The 16,283-nt window shown below is 41.4% G+C and overlaps 1 protein-coding gene across 1 annotated transcript; it reads left to right on the top strand.

Moving 5' to 3' along the window:
- The first annotated feature begins 84 nt into the window (after window positions 1–84).
- Window positions 85–12,123, top strand: ppp1r8a (protein phosphatase 1, regulatory subunit 8a). The gene is made up of 7 exons (XM_071907578.2): window positions 85–134; window positions 4,360–4,420; window positions 4,998–5,151; window positions 7,046–7,263; window positions 8,092–8,236; window positions 8,424–8,488; window positions 11,728–12,123. The coding sequence occupies exons 1-7, from the start codon at window positions 85–87 to the stop codon at window positions 12,085–12,087; spliced, it is 1,053 nt and encodes a 350-aa protein (XP_071763679.1). The 3' UTR covers window positions 12,088–12,123.
- The last annotated feature ends 4,160 nt before the right edge of the window (window positions 12,124–16,283 follow it).

Here is a 16,283-nt window from a genome sequence, read left to right as displayed (position 1 = left end):
TTCATAAAAGGACTACAATCCCCACATGTCTGTCTCTGTGGAGTCCTCAGTTTCCCAGGATTCAAAGTAGAAAAGTGGGCGAAGATGGCAGCAAACCCAAGCAACAACACACCTACTTTTGACTGCCCGTCCTGGTAAGGGCTGCAAGTCTGCATGTTGCGTATAGACAGTCGCTGCAGTTGGAACATGCGTTAAAAACATGCATATTATAACATGCTAGACGGTCTGTCAGTGGCCGATACATCTTTCACTGAATAATGTTCGCTAGCTTGTTGACAACAAACCTGGTCTGGCGTAAACTGTGCTAGTTAGCTCCACTACGTGCCGTTTCCTCTCGTATGGAGAGATTGTTACGCCGAACCTCATTCAAAAATTTGGCAAATTGATGTTGCCTTGTTTATCTGCAAAAACACATACCAGTTAGAACATGGATGAAGTCATTTCTTGAATGTTCACCATCCCCTCTTCAATTCGGCATACATCCAATATCATACTGCACTTATTTTAACAAAATGTTACCTTATATTTGGTTAGCCAGTTATACTCCCACTATCTTCCTCCACCAGAATACACCGTGGTGTGTGGCAGCGGGCAATTATAAAAGTTGACATTTTGTTGCAATAAAGTGCTGGTTTGCGGATCACGTATATGCCGAATTAAAGAGTAAATCATATCATTTGAATAAAAGGTTACATCCTCGTCTTCTACCCGGTATGGGTCTCTGCCGATAAGCAAGGCAGCATTAAATTGACATTTTTTCATGAGTCTCGCGTGACATTTATCTCTGTTAGTACCAGCTAAGCTGAAAGGGAGGGTATGGTCGAATAAACATCAAGTCCTGCTTCAGTGAAGTGGAGTTATATGGGGTGAATTTCCTGACAGAATTAAACAATCCTATCATCCCCATAAAGAAATGAACTTGAATCATAATTATCAGGTCTTTATTCTCCATCTCATGATGACTTACTCTCCTGATGGGACCTGATAGTGTTTATTAGGCTAAATGAAAGTGTCCCGATTGACAAGAGTGAATATGTTTACATGCAGTTTACCTTATAATAGCTCATATTCTGAATTTATTTGGATAAGCGGTTTATATGCATCTTCATAACCCTCTCCTGAATATCCCTTTAGACCTGAATAAACAGCAGTCTGAATCTCACCTAGGAAACTGAGCTAATATAGGCCACGAAAATGAACAGTAAACAGGATGAGGTGCATGCATGCCGTAGTATCTTGGGTAATAAAAGCGGCCCATTATCTCAGTTATCTTATTCAGGTTCATCACAGTTAGAAAAGAGGAAACTTGAAATGAAACTTTAATGATCCCTGTGGGGGAGCCGGCATAAAGCTGGGATAAATGTTAATACAGGGTATGGTAAACAAGATATCATCTTTTACATGAACCAAAAACCAACGCTTAATATGATATTGGTGTCCATATAAATGTCTTGATATTACAGACGTATGCCAAGGCCTTCTCAGTAGTAATGGTCCAATCATTTTTGTCCTCCATGATGAATTCATATCAGACATTTCTCAGACACCACTGATCTGGTTTTGACAAAACTTGGGAGAATGCTGCATCTCATCACTGTGGTCCAGTACTTTCAAAATCATATGATTGGCCCGACAATTATGGGTCAAAACAAGGTGACATATTTGTTATTGATTGGTCCAGAGGGGACTGCATCATGAATGTTTGCAGTTGCCTTAATTTTTATTTCAATTTGATAAATATCTTTTGGTGCAGAGTGTGTCTTCCTAAACTGGCCGTACCAGAACATACTCTGCAATATTGGCACCCAACTGGAACATTCATACATTCATCACCAAACTGGAGTTCATGTTCATACAGGTTGTGCAGAGGGTTAGAGTAGAGACTCTGTAGGCGGTAGACTTGTCAGTTTGCCTCAATCCTCCGGGCTGCAAGAAATTCAATCTGGAAGATTTATGACCATATTAAAAAAAAGGAAGTGAGTGAAGTGAATACTAATTAATTTGGACTACAGGTAATCTATTATGTAACTATCTCTGTCACAAATTATCACTTGTGAGTGTTGTCAGTGCTTTATGGCCCGAGGACGCTTAACAGCAGTCGAGTCTGTGCATGGGTGTGGCTCCGTGTGTGTTTTTGTGGATTGATATTACACAAGCACAACTATTGCACATACTGGCAGGGGGCCTAATGGTTAAAGAGGCTGGAATTCAATCAGACAACTGCGGTTCAAGCCCTCGTATTGGCAAGAGTCTGTTCTGCTGAAGTGTCCTTGAGCAAGACACTGAATGAGAAATTAGAAGTTAAAAGCATCAAAGTGTCACATTATTATTACTTTAAAGGATAAGAAATTACCTATAATTCGCGAAAACGGTAAATGTCCCATTCTTTAAATCTAGGTAAAAATGACCTAGATTGACCTGTGTTCCTCATACAGTCTCTATTTTAAAAAATAGGGGGAAAAAAAAAAAAAATCTCATATCTTATTAAGGTTTGTCCCATTATGCTTACAATAGGGCTCTTACAATGTATAAATTTATGAATTTTCATACATGCCCTATTTATTAGTCTACTGAATTCCTCGCTTATTGATGGCCTTCTTTAGGTCATTTTGACCTAGATTTAAATAATGGGACATTTACTGTTTTCGCGAATTATGGGTTATTTCTCGTTATGGGTATTTGACATTCTCTATTTTTCTATGTATATTTTGTTGATTGAAGCAGACTAACTTTCTTATGTATGTACTGCTATTTTGATGACGTCACTGATTGTTGATTGCCACCAGCTGTTGCATATGTATCTGACTATTTAACTGAGTATTCAACTGTGCAATTCATCTTGAAAAAGACCTCTTTGGTCGAAACGTCGATCAATAAATGATGGAATTGGATTGCGTGTGCGGCTATGTTTCCCTTTTTGCTTCAGTACATTTTTATAGCCAGCACCTCCCTTGTTGGTGTGCATTTTTGTCTTTTCGTTATTTTGGCTTTTATGAACATGGTTCAATCAGCACTTAATGGGATTCTGTGAAACGATCTCAGAGATGGTGCTTTCCACTGCGATCTTAAAGACAAAGGCTCGTTGTTGGCGGTGATTAGCATTAGGGCTGTCAACGAATATTCTAAATTCGATTATATAATCGAATTGTACAAAAAAACAGACATTCGATTGTGAAAATTAATATTCGATTGTGAAAAAAAAAAAAAAAAGCAGCACTACCGTGGCTGTCTGCCTTGCGAGTTCTCGAGTGGGCCTGGGCCACTGCACTGAATGCACTGCATGACGGACAGAAGTCACACAACGTCACTTTCATTGATTGAAAATGAAATGTAGGTCAAGCTGAAACGAGCGAATAATTCAACAACAACCGTGTGGTAATGATGGCAGAGAGTTCACAACCCCCTCCAAGCAATCTAAAAAGCCCTGTTTGGAAATACTTCGGATTTTGGTCAGACGGCAAAATTGTGGAACCTCGAGATAAAGTTGTATCAAACTGTTTATTTAAACCAGTACGAATATTACCTAACCTGTATATAAATTAGGCTATCGAATAACATATCAATTACGAGAGAGAGAGAGAGAGAGAGAGAGAGAGAGAGAGAAAGAAAGAGAGGTCTATGGTCTTTAAATGAAGTTTTATGGTATAGGACATTATTTGTTTATTTTGTAATGTGTAGGTATGTAGATCTTCTAGAAGACATGTTTATGTTGAAATAAATATACCTATACAAGTAGTTATGTCTCTCGTTGTATTGGTTTGCCCTCTTATGGACATAATGCGCAAAAATAGATATTCGAATGGTTCGAACCTATGTGTTTTTTTAGAAGGAATAATCGAACGTCATTTTTGGCCAATTTTGACAGCCCTAATTAGCATTGACTTAACACACTAGGAGATCAAAACCATGCCAGAACATCTCAAGCCTTTCCATAGCCGCCAACACTTGAGAAGTATTCAGTTCAATTTTAAACGAAAAAGGTTTTATTGCCGATTGGCTTGGGCCGATATTCGACAATATCGAAAATCGTGATATTTTGTGAATATCATGATATTTTCCGCAATATCGAATACCATTCCCCACCCCACCTGGCCACGGCACCAAGTGTTGCTTAGCTCACAATTGTGCAAGCTTTTAAACTTATAAACCTATAATCTACTAGTGGTAGGATAGAAAAAATCCAAAATCATCATAGTTGTAGTGAAAAACAGAAAAAAACATGAAAAAACAGTATCACGATATTACATTTTGGATATCGCCCAAGCCTAATGCACACTTTGTATTCTGCCAGATGTGTTAGTTAATAAGCCAGTTCAATGTCGGATGGCAAGTGGAAACCTTGTTTGTTTTTGTCATCAGGGCGGGGAAACCTCCCCCGGGGCTTCACCTGGACGTGGTGAAAGGAGACAAGCTAGTGGAGGTGAGGTCATCAGCCTCGGCTCTCACCTCACTGACCTCAGCCATGAACTGAGCGGCCTCACCTCACACCGCCAGGAGCTGTGCAGCGTGCGTTCTGCGCTCCCATCACTGAAAATGAAATGAAAAGTGATGATTATGACATAGAATAGACAACATGACACGAGCAAGAGGATACAGCTTCTCATTTTTGCTTTTAAACTGGTCAATTTATTGATAGACTTATTCAGAATAGGTTAACACATGAAAACAGTTGATGCAGAATAGGTTAACAGATTAAAAACAGCTGATTCAGAATAGGTTAACGGATAAAAACAGCTGATTCAGAATAGGTTAAGATAAAAAACTGCCGATTCAGAGTAAAAAAACAGAATGCAAAGGAATGAAAAGAAACACTTTTCCTCCCAGTGGAGAAGTTTCACATTGCACCGAAGTGCATGTTATGATACTATCGGTGCACCTCTAAGGGAAAGTATGTTGAGAGATGCTGGAGAATACACACAATGCGACTGAACACGCTCCAACACCCTCCCGTATTGTGCGAGATCAGGCTGAGACTATTGTCTTGTATCACTCTCCAGAAGTTGATTATTGATGAAAAGAAATGCTACCTGTTTGGGAGGAATCCGGACGTGTGCGACTTCACGATAGACCACCAGTCCTGCTCGCGGGTCCACTCCGCTCTGGTGTACCACAGGCACCTAAAGAGAGTCTTCCTCATAGACCTCAACAGCAGTGAGTACATCTCAACAGTTGATGCTTAAAATGCTGTGTTGCGTTTTAATATGTGGTATGACTTGGGATCACATGTTTTCGCTCTTTGCTCTTCTGCTCTGTATATGAAATGGGATAATGGCTATTTTTGCATGCACACCAATGTTGACCATACTGAAGTATCATCTTTGAGTTGGCACATGTTTATACCATATGCCATTTATGTACTTACTGTCTGGCTTCTTTGATTAGAATCAACTTATTGTGTTTATTCATGTACATTAGTAATCGAGATATGACGTTGCATATAAACAGAAGATCTCAAATATGACCTTATCTGGGATATAAGCTATTATCCATAAAACTCTGTGCATGTAAACATAGTGATCATATGATTAAAATGCAAACTGTAAGATTTAATTTGAGGGTGTTTTACGTGACATCAAAATTACAGTTAAATAACTGCAGCCCATCTTTGTACTTGCTCCTCTATTCTTCTAGCAAATTGGCCTATAGATAATGTAGAACAACAGTGCAATGAAGACAGTCCGCTACTATGTTTTCCTTCATGGGTAGAGGGAATTTAGTGCATCAGGTTTTATCTTAGACAGACAGTGGATTGATAACTTTCTGATTATTACACTTAATTTGCAGTTGGTTACTCTCCATTTGCCGGTGCTTAGCACTTTTCTGCCATGTTAAAAAATAAATCTAAGCATTACTGTTTAAACACAAGAGAAATGTGAGGTTTTCTTTTAGACACTTGTTGAGGTTTTTGGTTGATGGCAGCACATCAAAAGCTGCTCCCATTATGACATTTTTTGTTATTTGTTGATATTTATTATTCAAAGGCATTTGCTTGGGGAGAATATTTAAATTTTTTAGTACAAATTCATGCATAAGAGTTCATTAATTGACAGTCATGAAAAGTAGCTGCTTGGGGGACCTGTGTCATACTGTTTAATATTATTAAATTCTGTGTCCTTGACCTTTGCAATCAACTAGTGAAATCCTGAACGCTGGTGGTGACAGTGTAATGCCGATATGGAAATCTAGGCAGGAGATCCCCAGCTATTGCTGCCACTTTTTTATCTGTGTTGGACTATGGTGATCTTTTATATATGCATACCTCTGCTCAGTCTCTTCATATGGTTGACACAGCTTACTTGTCATTGGTACACTTTTATATACAAGGCAATTCTTGGTCTGCTCCCATACTATCTATGTGTCTTTATCACGCAGAAAAGTGCCGGACAATACTCTTTGTGTTCTCAGGACTTCTTTCTGCTTTCTGTCCCAAATGCCCGTACGGAAATTGGAAAAAGGGCATTTGTATATTCTGCACCCTCGGCATGGAATACGTTGCAGAATGACTTGAAACTCAATGAATTAATCTCATTACATGCTTTTAAATCCAAAATGAAAGAATTAGAGGCAGTTTCCTTAAGATGTCAATGTTTTTAATTTACCTGGTTAGTTCTTTTTAATTTTGTCTCCTTTTGTGTTTTCTGTCTGTAATTATGTGTTTTTATTTATGCTGCTGCCTGTCTTGGTCAGGTCTCCCATGAAAAAGAGATTCTCAATCTCAGTGGGACTTTCCTGGTTAAATAAAGGTTAAATAAAATAAAAATAATATTAGAAGTTGACATTAGAAGGTGCACATCACGTTCCCCTACCATCGAATAGATATGGTGTAGTTTTAGTGTCTCAGGATCTAAATGCTGTTTCAGAGGCTTTTCTGCCCTGACAAGAATACAATTCTGAGGGAAACACTGTGCTGTACGTGCTGAAAAGTGACAAGTAAATTACCGTTTTTAGCCCGATTGCCGCCTCTCCACACCTTGTCCATCCATTAAGAGTTGTCCAATCACGATATGAAATAAAACTGTTCTTTGGTCGTGGTCTTTCCATGCAGCACACGGGACTTTCCTGGGACAAATACGCCTGGAACCACACAAGCCGCAGCAGGTACCGATCGACTCCACCATGTCGTTCGGGGCATCTACGCGGGTGTACACTCTTAGGGAAAAACCCCAGACCCAGCCCAGCGCCGCGCCGGGGGAGGTGAAGGCAGGGGAGGATGATGAGCTGAAGGGCCTGCTGGGATTGCCCGAGGAGGAGACTGAGCTAGAGGTGTGTGGATGCAATCTTTTCTTTGGCACTATCGGTTCTCTACGGGGCGTTCAAAAGGTCTGGAATCCGGAGTGAGTCCTTCATAGAAACTGCTCAACATGACCACTGACAACTTCCAGACACATTTGCAAACGGAATACTATGTTTCAGTGGATCTGACAAAGCACATCCAGCGGCACAGGCATCAGTAATTTGCTGCTGCAGTCGGTTCTGGATTTACACAAAATGAACCTTTTACTTCAGGTAGCCCCAGAAAGCAAAATCAAGAGGATTCAAGTCATTGGGGGTTGGGGGTGCCATCCTGCATAAACCATTCTGGTCGGCCACCAAGTTCAATAAGAAAAAATACACAGTATATTGTGATTAATCCCTGACTCATCAGATACTATATATTGTATATTGTTATTTGTATAGCACATATTAAATTGATGGATTTCTTTCTTGAATAGTTAGGGGCGGGACAATATCCTTATCTCACGATGCGATTCAATACGTGATATGGGGTTCACGATACGATACAACCACGATACGATGTAATAAATAAAAGTTCAATGACGACAAAGTATGACACAAAGTATGTCACAAATCTTTCTAGCAATGTCATTGGCTCGCTAGAATGTAAACAACAATTTAAAAATGTCATTACACAGTGACAATAATATAATCTGGATGGAGAGCTTGTGAAATTGTGATGGTCAAGCGTCTCATTTGTGATTGACAGCAGAATGAAATGGAGCTAATATCGCAATTCATTTTTCTGCCCCACGATGCGTATTTCTATATTTATACAGAACTTGAAGAAAAACACTGACTGACTTCCTTGTACAGAACCTGACAGAGTTCAACACTGCCCACAACAAGCGCATCTCCACCCTCACCGTTGAGGAGGGCAACCTAGACATCCAGAGACCCAAGAGGAAGAGGAGGAGTTCCCGTGTGTCCTTCAGCGAGGAAGAGGAGGTCATCAATCCAGGTACACACACACACACACAAGCACACTCTGAATGTAGTTTCCCTTCCAGATACAAGGGGTTTGATTGAACGGATTGTTCTCTGTACAGGTTTTTTTTTGCGTTTCTTCACTCTTCATCACATGTGCTTCTGTGCATTTAACGGACTAGGCAGGATACTCAAATCTTCTCTATCACCTGTCATTACAGAGGATGTTGACCCCTCCGTAGGACGCTTCAGGAACATGATTCAGACAGCTGTTGTCCCTATAAAGGTAGATATACAGCTCATTGATACGTTTGCTACAATGCAGGGTGTCCAAAAAGCCAGGAATCCTAGGGTTAAAGAGTAACTAAACCCAAACCCACATTTGTGGTGAAGCCTGACATCTAATGGTAAAAAGTTAGGTACTGAACTGGCCATCTGCTATTGGCTGGTCTTTGGTGCCACCTGTTGTACTCTATAGAAGGTGACATCACCTGGCACCAAAGACCTGCCAATAGCAGATGGCCAGTTCAGTACCCTACTTTTCGCCATTAGATGTCAGGCTTCACCACGGATTTGGCTTTGGGGTTTAGTCACTCTTTAAGTTCCACCATTTTTTCTTATTGCACCTCTTTTCCCTGCACACACTAGTTGTCAAGATGATCAGGTGGTTTGAGGCACCAGGGTTTCTGCTCTGCAAATGGAGGTGTGAGCTTTAATCCCAATTCTGATGAGCAGTTTTGATGAGAATTTGTTGGCAGTTGCCCCATGATTCCAGACTTTCGGACACATTGTAGAATGGTCAAAGACTGTGTTCAGACAGCAGGCAAATCCAAATCTTTATGGCTGACTGTCCACATTGTAATTTATAAGTGACCAGATCAGATTTGTGTGTTTGGACAGTATAATCATTTGCTGTCATTACAACATTGGTTGTCATAGTAATGACGCAGGTGAGCGCATTCTAAGGTCACGTTTTCTGTCCAACAGCGATGGGTGCTGCAACAAGCTAGCAACATTTTATTATTATTATTATTAAACCTTTATTTAGACAGGTAATCTCATTGAGACACGGGGTCTCATTCACAAGAGAGACCTGGTCGGGCAACAGCAGCAGTACAACACAAAGTTACAGACAGACAGGACATTCAATACAGAGACAAGATAAAACACAATCATAAAGGTGATAAGTGCAAAAGTGCCAAAGTGGTAGCCAGATTTTAGGACTATGTACAAGAGCAAACCCCCACAGATGCTCTCTCCATATTTCTTAGAAGTAGTTTAAAATCCCCTAGGGGAATCAAGCTGGACAGCTTCAGTTCCTGCTGTAGCGTGTTCCAGGTTGAGGGGGCAGAGTAGGAGAAGGCCTTTTTACCAGATTCAGTACGGACTGAGGGGATGGAGAGAGTGATGAAGCCCTGGGAGCGTAGGCTATAGCAGCACTGTTTACGTGACATATAAGTGGATAAATAAATGGGCAGCAGTCCAAGAATGGATTTATAAATGAAGTTATACCAATGCAAAGCTCTGCGCATGGATAATGATGACCAGTTGACTAAAGAATACAGAGTACAATGGTGTGTGAGGGGTTTACAATCGGTTATGAATCTCAGAGCTCCGTGATGTACAGCATCCAACAGATGAAGAGAGTGAGCTGAGGCATTCATATACAAAACATCCCCATAGTCCAGGAGAGGCAAGAAAGTAGCAGCAACAAGCTGTTTCCTAGCATTAAAGGAGAAACAGGATTTGTTCCTAAAAAAGAAGCCCAATCTTAATTTCAATTTCCTTAAAAGATGATCAATATGAGATTTAAAAGAAAGGCTTTCATCAATTGTGAAGCCTAAATATTTATAGGTGGTCACAGTCTCAATAGGGGTACCTTGTACAGACAGGATACAGGGAAGAACAGCTGGCACCATCTTTTTGTTAGAAAAGAACATGGCCTTGGTTTTGTCTGTATTTAACACCAGTCTGAGGAGGAACAGGTGCGACTGAATAGTGTCAAATGCAGACTGCAGACGTTCAAATGCCAGGGCAACAGTGCTTGCACAACAATATACAATAGTGTCATAGAGATGTACAGATGCATTAATATTTTGACCCACATCATTTACATAAATAGTGAAAAGGGTGGGTCCTAGAACTGAACCTTGTGGCACACCTTTGGTGACATTAAGAAAGCTGGAAGAAAGACCACTAAACTGCACACATTGCTTACGGTTGGAAAGGTAAGTTGAGAACCAACCAACAGTTTGGTCTAACAGACCTATAGCTGATAATCTCTGGCATAAAATGACATGGTCAACAGTGTCAAATGCTTTGGACAAATCAATAAAAAGAGCAGTACAATAGTTCTTGGCGTCCAAGGCTTCCACAATATCATTTACGACTTTCATGGCAGCAGTTACTGTACTGTGCTGCTTCCTAAAACCAGACTGGAGAGGAGATAAAATGTTGTTCAAGCACATGTATTCCTTGATCTGGTCATTCACCAGCCTTTCAAGGACCTTAGCTAAGCTAGAAAGCTTGGAAATGGGTCTGTAGTTATTCAACACCGTGGGATCACCACCTTTCAATAATGGGAGAACATAGGCAGTTTTCCAAACATCAGGAATGACATTGCTTTGTATAGAGAGATTAAAAACATGCGACACTGGTTCAGCTATAATATCTGCAGCTAGGCGTAAGAAGTAAGGGGGGAGATTGTCAGGGCCTGCCGATTTCCTAGGGTCTAGGTCCTTTAAGGCCTTACAAACCTCCCTAACAGAGAAAGGGGTGAAGGAGAAGGTGTGGCTATTGGAGGCATGACTGGCAGGGGGGGAGAAAGTGGGTGATTTGCCATCAGATAATGTGCCGAACAAAGAGCTGGAGGCTATAAAATATTTGTTGAAACAATTAAGCATCTCAGATTTATTTGACACAGGGATGGAATCAACAACAATATTAGGAGGCAACTCTGAAGAGCAAGAGTTGGCAGAGAGAGATTTTATGGTTTGCCAAAATCTCCTAGGATCATTTAGACTGTCTGTAGTCTGTGATAAATAATAATCGCATGGAAGTTCTTTCTTTTTTATGATGGGATTTTCTAGTGCAGAACACATTCACTGCACAAGAGAGTATCAATAATGGAGGAGGCTAGTATCTTCCATGTTGTTGATGAGGCATGAAGCCTTTGTCCAGGCACTGGTATTCTTTTGCTGGCTCTCCTTCATGTTGGTTGTTTTCTGTTCTTCTTGACGCAACATGTGACGTTAAATATGCAAGGGGAGTGATGTAAATAAACACTTGAAACCCGAGTGGTCAGAGTTACATTTTTAGAGATTAAATGTTTTGTCACATCCCAAACCATCTTTAAATTTGGTTTAAATCTGAAAAGATATGTTGTTTTGCTTTTCACACTGTAGAAAAAATATCTGATTCATGTTAGATATGCAAAAAAATGCATTTGAACTGCCTGTCTGAACACAGCCAAAATTCTCAGTACACTGACGCTGTGTTTCATCTCCAAACCTTGACATTACGTAGAAAAAGAAGACAGAGGGCCATGGCTCGTTGGCCCTGGAGGACGCTGTAGCACGTAGGATGCAGAACTTCCCCATCAGTGGAGGTCTCTATGGGGACCTTCCTCCGGCCAGCCACGAGGCAGCGACCCACCACACTGCAGTCCAGGGAGGGGCAGCCATCCTGGGGGGTTTGCCTCTGCCCTTCCCTAATCCTGCCCCCGAGGTGGATCTGATCCCCACCTCAGCACAGCCCCCTGTCACCCTTAACGCCGCCCCTGCACCGGGACCTTACACCGCAGAGCCTCTGAATGAGCCACGCAAAAAGAAATATGCCAAAGAGGCGTGGCCTGGGAAGAAGCCCACCCCCTCACTCCTTATATAGAGGACTTTCAGGTGATGTAAGCCGCCATATTGGAGGTCCGCAGCTCTTGGAAACATCAAAACAGCTGATTGTGTTTCTAAACTCAACAGTATGAAATAGACCTGGTTAATTTCTCACTGATACATCTGGTAAAGGTAATGTTAGCTTGATAACTAGCTAGCTAACCATAGTATCTGATCAGCTAAGTAATGCTGTCTTGTTAGCGCATCTGATTTGCACAGTTGCTCACGTTAAGTGGTTAGTAGCTAGTCGGAGCTAGTAGTTACATGTTAACATTAATTGCTGTAGAGGCCTACAACATAATATCTACCTATAACATATTAACTGCCAATAATGTAATGAAACTAAATGTAATAAATGAATAAATAATGTAATAACACCAACCAGTGTTATAATAACACTCTGAAATCTTTTTAATGTCTTTTCCATTGGCATTTGCTACGTTACAGGTAGTTATTATATTATTGTCCACTACTGCAAACAACAAAGCTAAAAACTGTTGACTCTTCTCAAGCTACAGCTCAGAGTGTTTTGGAGTAGAGACTATAGGGCTAAAGACAGGACAGTTTACTGTGTCACACTGACCATTTGGAAACAAATCTACCTTATCAGGCTGTTCACTTACTTAGAAGGCTATTGAATGGATCTACAGCCACGCCACAACAATCTCTTTCAGGTATCTTTCTTTTTCTAGCCTGGTTGGCTATATTTGAGCACAGCCAATTCTCCACTGGACCTCCATGATGCCGACTTTGCAACTGCAAAGCTTCTATACCCTTTTCCTGGACAATGCAAAAGAATAGGGTTACTGAACTACTTATCCACTGGGTGATTTTTAAAGACCTAGACGGCCATAAGCTGTGACCATGACGTTTATGATGGAGAGACAGGATTGAGCTGAGATTTATTTTGGTTTTTATATATTATTATTGTTTTGTTTGCTTCATTTCGTTTGCTTTTTTATTGCTCATTCACCCTAACTGTTGAGGGTGTATCTGATATCTAGTTGAAGTTTTACATATTTACAGTAGTTCAAACTGCACTGTTGTTATTGCAGCTTTTTGCAATTGCAGTAATTTGTCTTAAAAAGTTCTTATGTTACTCGCCGCCTCATAATTTTTCCTGACCATTCACTGTATTCTGCTTTGTTTACATTATATTTGGTCAATATGTGATTTACTCATAAAAATAGGAAAAAATGTCACAAACCAAACAAGGACTCCTAGACGTGCCGGTAATAGACTAAGACAAGGCTATGAACTGTGGGCGAGGATTGACTTCAAAGGATCTCAATAAAGAACCTAGTATTTGTGACAGTAAAATCAATGTTTTCATTTTCTATTTTTACACCGGAATGTGGCATTCTAAGCAAGTGCCACTGTCAGATACTTATGAAGCACTTCGACGGAGAGGGCTATAATTGATATGACTGTTATTAGAATTCATCTATGCTTGATATTTGTATAATAAACTATAATCCATACCTCTCACTTCACTGTGTGTGAAATGATGTGGGAGAGGATTAGCGAGTCCCTGGAGAAATCTCCCACTGAGCTTACTTTACTTTCATGTATTCACTTTTGTCTGCACGCTGCCAATGGTGCCATCTACGGCGAAAGCTCTTGAGAGTGCTAATTAAGTGATTTTTTTTTTCTTTTTTTTTTTTTTAGAAAACTGATTTTGATAGCATGTCTCAAGCACATGCTAAATGTGTCACTTTCTTCCCATGGTGATGAAAATGATCTCCAAAGATTTTGAGCACCTATCTGTTTTTTCTGTTTGAATTGCACTCTTGATGGGTGACAGCTAGATATTGTTTCAGCTCATTCAAATCCAGTATGGGGTTTTTATTGCGTTTTTTCATATCATCGCTCTACTGTACTCTCTTAACAGCCATTAGTAATTGTCCCTACTACATAATGAAGTGTCTCTACGCCTGACACATTCCTGCCTGCTGCTAAACAAGGCTCCAGACACCCTTCAGCAGCAAGGCAACACAGGCTTGAATGTCTTTGTTTTTCCACCAGAGGGCAACATGTGTACTGCAATCCACAAACATCCCCTACGTCTCCTTCACTCCACACTCCTCTAGATGCAAATCACATCCATTTTTTTACATTTACTGTATTGTTGCACTACAGTATGCCGTAGATATCCCCCTTATGGATATGGAGACGCCATACATTTTAATGGGGAATACTCTCAGCAGACCTGGGATTTCAAAGCATCTGTCACTTGCGTGTCAGGCAGGAAAGACAATGAGGGCAAATGGAAAATTTAAAACCAACACTTGCTTTAACCTCAGATTTCACTTTCATAATGGATTAAGCTGCGACCGAATGGGCTGTTTGTCTTTTTTTATAGAGAAGAAGCCGATCTATATTTTATGTGTTAAATGAAACACAAGGGTAACATGGCTGTGAATGAAGCATACAGTACATTGCTTCCACCTTTAGGGGTCTCTCAAGCTCTTCGCAGGCGCCGCCGTCTAGCCGCTACAGATAAATGGCACCTCGTTAATCAAATCTGCATGAGTGCGCTCAGGTTGCCATGGCAATAATTATCAGAGCTGCCTAATTAACTTCCTCAATTGCTTAATGATATACGACCCTCTGAACTCCCTAGTTTTTTTCCCCCTCTCTAATCCAAGTTGTTGTGTTTTTATTCCTCCATTTTCACTCCCCAGTGTTAACCCGTGACCGCCAAGATAATAGAAATTATAGAGAAATTAAATTCAGCACCACATCGTTTCCTCTTGGCCCACGTGCCCCCCGACGCGAGTTCTGAAATGAGGGATGGTGGCAAACTTCGACATGGGAAGTCTGCAGCGCACGCACACACACACACACACACACACACACACACACACACACAGAGCGCTGAATGCCGACGCATGTAGCCCACTCGTCTGGCTTGTACAGTGTGTGACTCGCATACTTTGTCTTATCCTGTGACCTCGTGTGACAGCTGACTGAAGGTTGGGAGCAGCGGTCCTGTCGTCCCTGATCAGCCAGGCGAAACTCTTGAGATACACCGAGACAGGGGGGATCGTACCTGGTGACACCCGCCCTGCCATCCCTGTCACACCCGGCCTCCCGTACTGTCTACCTCCTTTCTGTACAACCCTCCCTGTCAGCCCACGGTCCGCTCACTAGTGACAATCCGCGCTCATCACAAGTTGTTCACTGGTAGTTTGCTCATCGTTTAGTCGGAAGTTCGGAAATCGAGTAGCGTCCGGTCTTCTGGAGCTTCCTCCCATGACCACAGCTAGTTTTATTATTATCACTTTATCATTTCAGACGTCTGACCAGAGAGAGTCCTTCCAGTGTAGTGTGGGAGGATTTTACTCAACAGTCTGTTAAAAGCGGCAGTGAAACCTGCCTCACCCTGCCTTAGCACGAGAAAGGCCAAGCCACAGTCAATTGACAGCTGTTTTGAGTTTGAGAATCGAAGTATCTCCGCTTTCGAAATGTCCCTCTACAACTTTTCATAGACGCACTTTAGCGGTGTTCGATTTTGGAAATGACGCAAGGAGACAGTAGTGATAATTCTATTTGTCCTCTTCAGCTGTCGGCCTTCTCTTCTCTTCTCTTCTCTTCTCTTCTCTTCTCCTGCTAACAAACCTAAAAGAATTTCAATAGTCTGGGTTTCAACGGAGAGTTTTAGTGTCCCTGATGGTCTAAATGCTGTTTCAGAGGCTTTTCCACCCTGACAAGAATAACATTCATGGGCGAAACACTGAATATCGGCACAAAGTATCAGTATCGGCCTTCAAAACCCCACGTTGGTCGAACCCCGGTCCTGTGCGTGTTGCTCCTCTCTGTGGACTCTCAGTTGTGGCGGTCGCGCAAAGGCCATGCTGCACCGAAGACGGCCGTCCAGACCGATGCATGAGTTATGGGATCAGTGCTGGGTCAGCAGACCACAGGGGCTGGGAGAGTTCATGCGACTTAACTTTCTTGCAACCACCGTCAGGAAGCTTTATATGACTGGGTCAAATCAAGCTTTGGCAAAAACCGTTACAGCGCAGTTACCAGCAATGCTTGCCATATGTCTGGCACCGCCCGCTGACACAGTGGGATGCCGTTCCCTTTTCGTTCTCTTAACCTAATCCCACCTAACCTAACCTTACCGAGTTGCCTCTTTCCCTCCGAAAGCGCCATCCGTGCTTTAATTGTACCTGCTCGCTTTTGTTC

The sequence above is a fragment of the Centroberyx gerrardi genome, chromosome 19 (genome assembly GCF_048128805.1).
Source record: "Centroberyx gerrardi isolate f3 chromosome 19, fCenGer3.hap1.cur.20231027, whole genome shotgun sequence".
Taxonomy (NCBI): Eukaryota; Metazoa; Chordata; class Actinopteri; order Beryciformes; family Berycidae; genus Centroberyx; species Centroberyx gerrardi.
The sequence above is the reverse complement of the archived record's forward strand: the minus strand, read 5'-3'. Positions and strand labels throughout refer to the sequence as shown.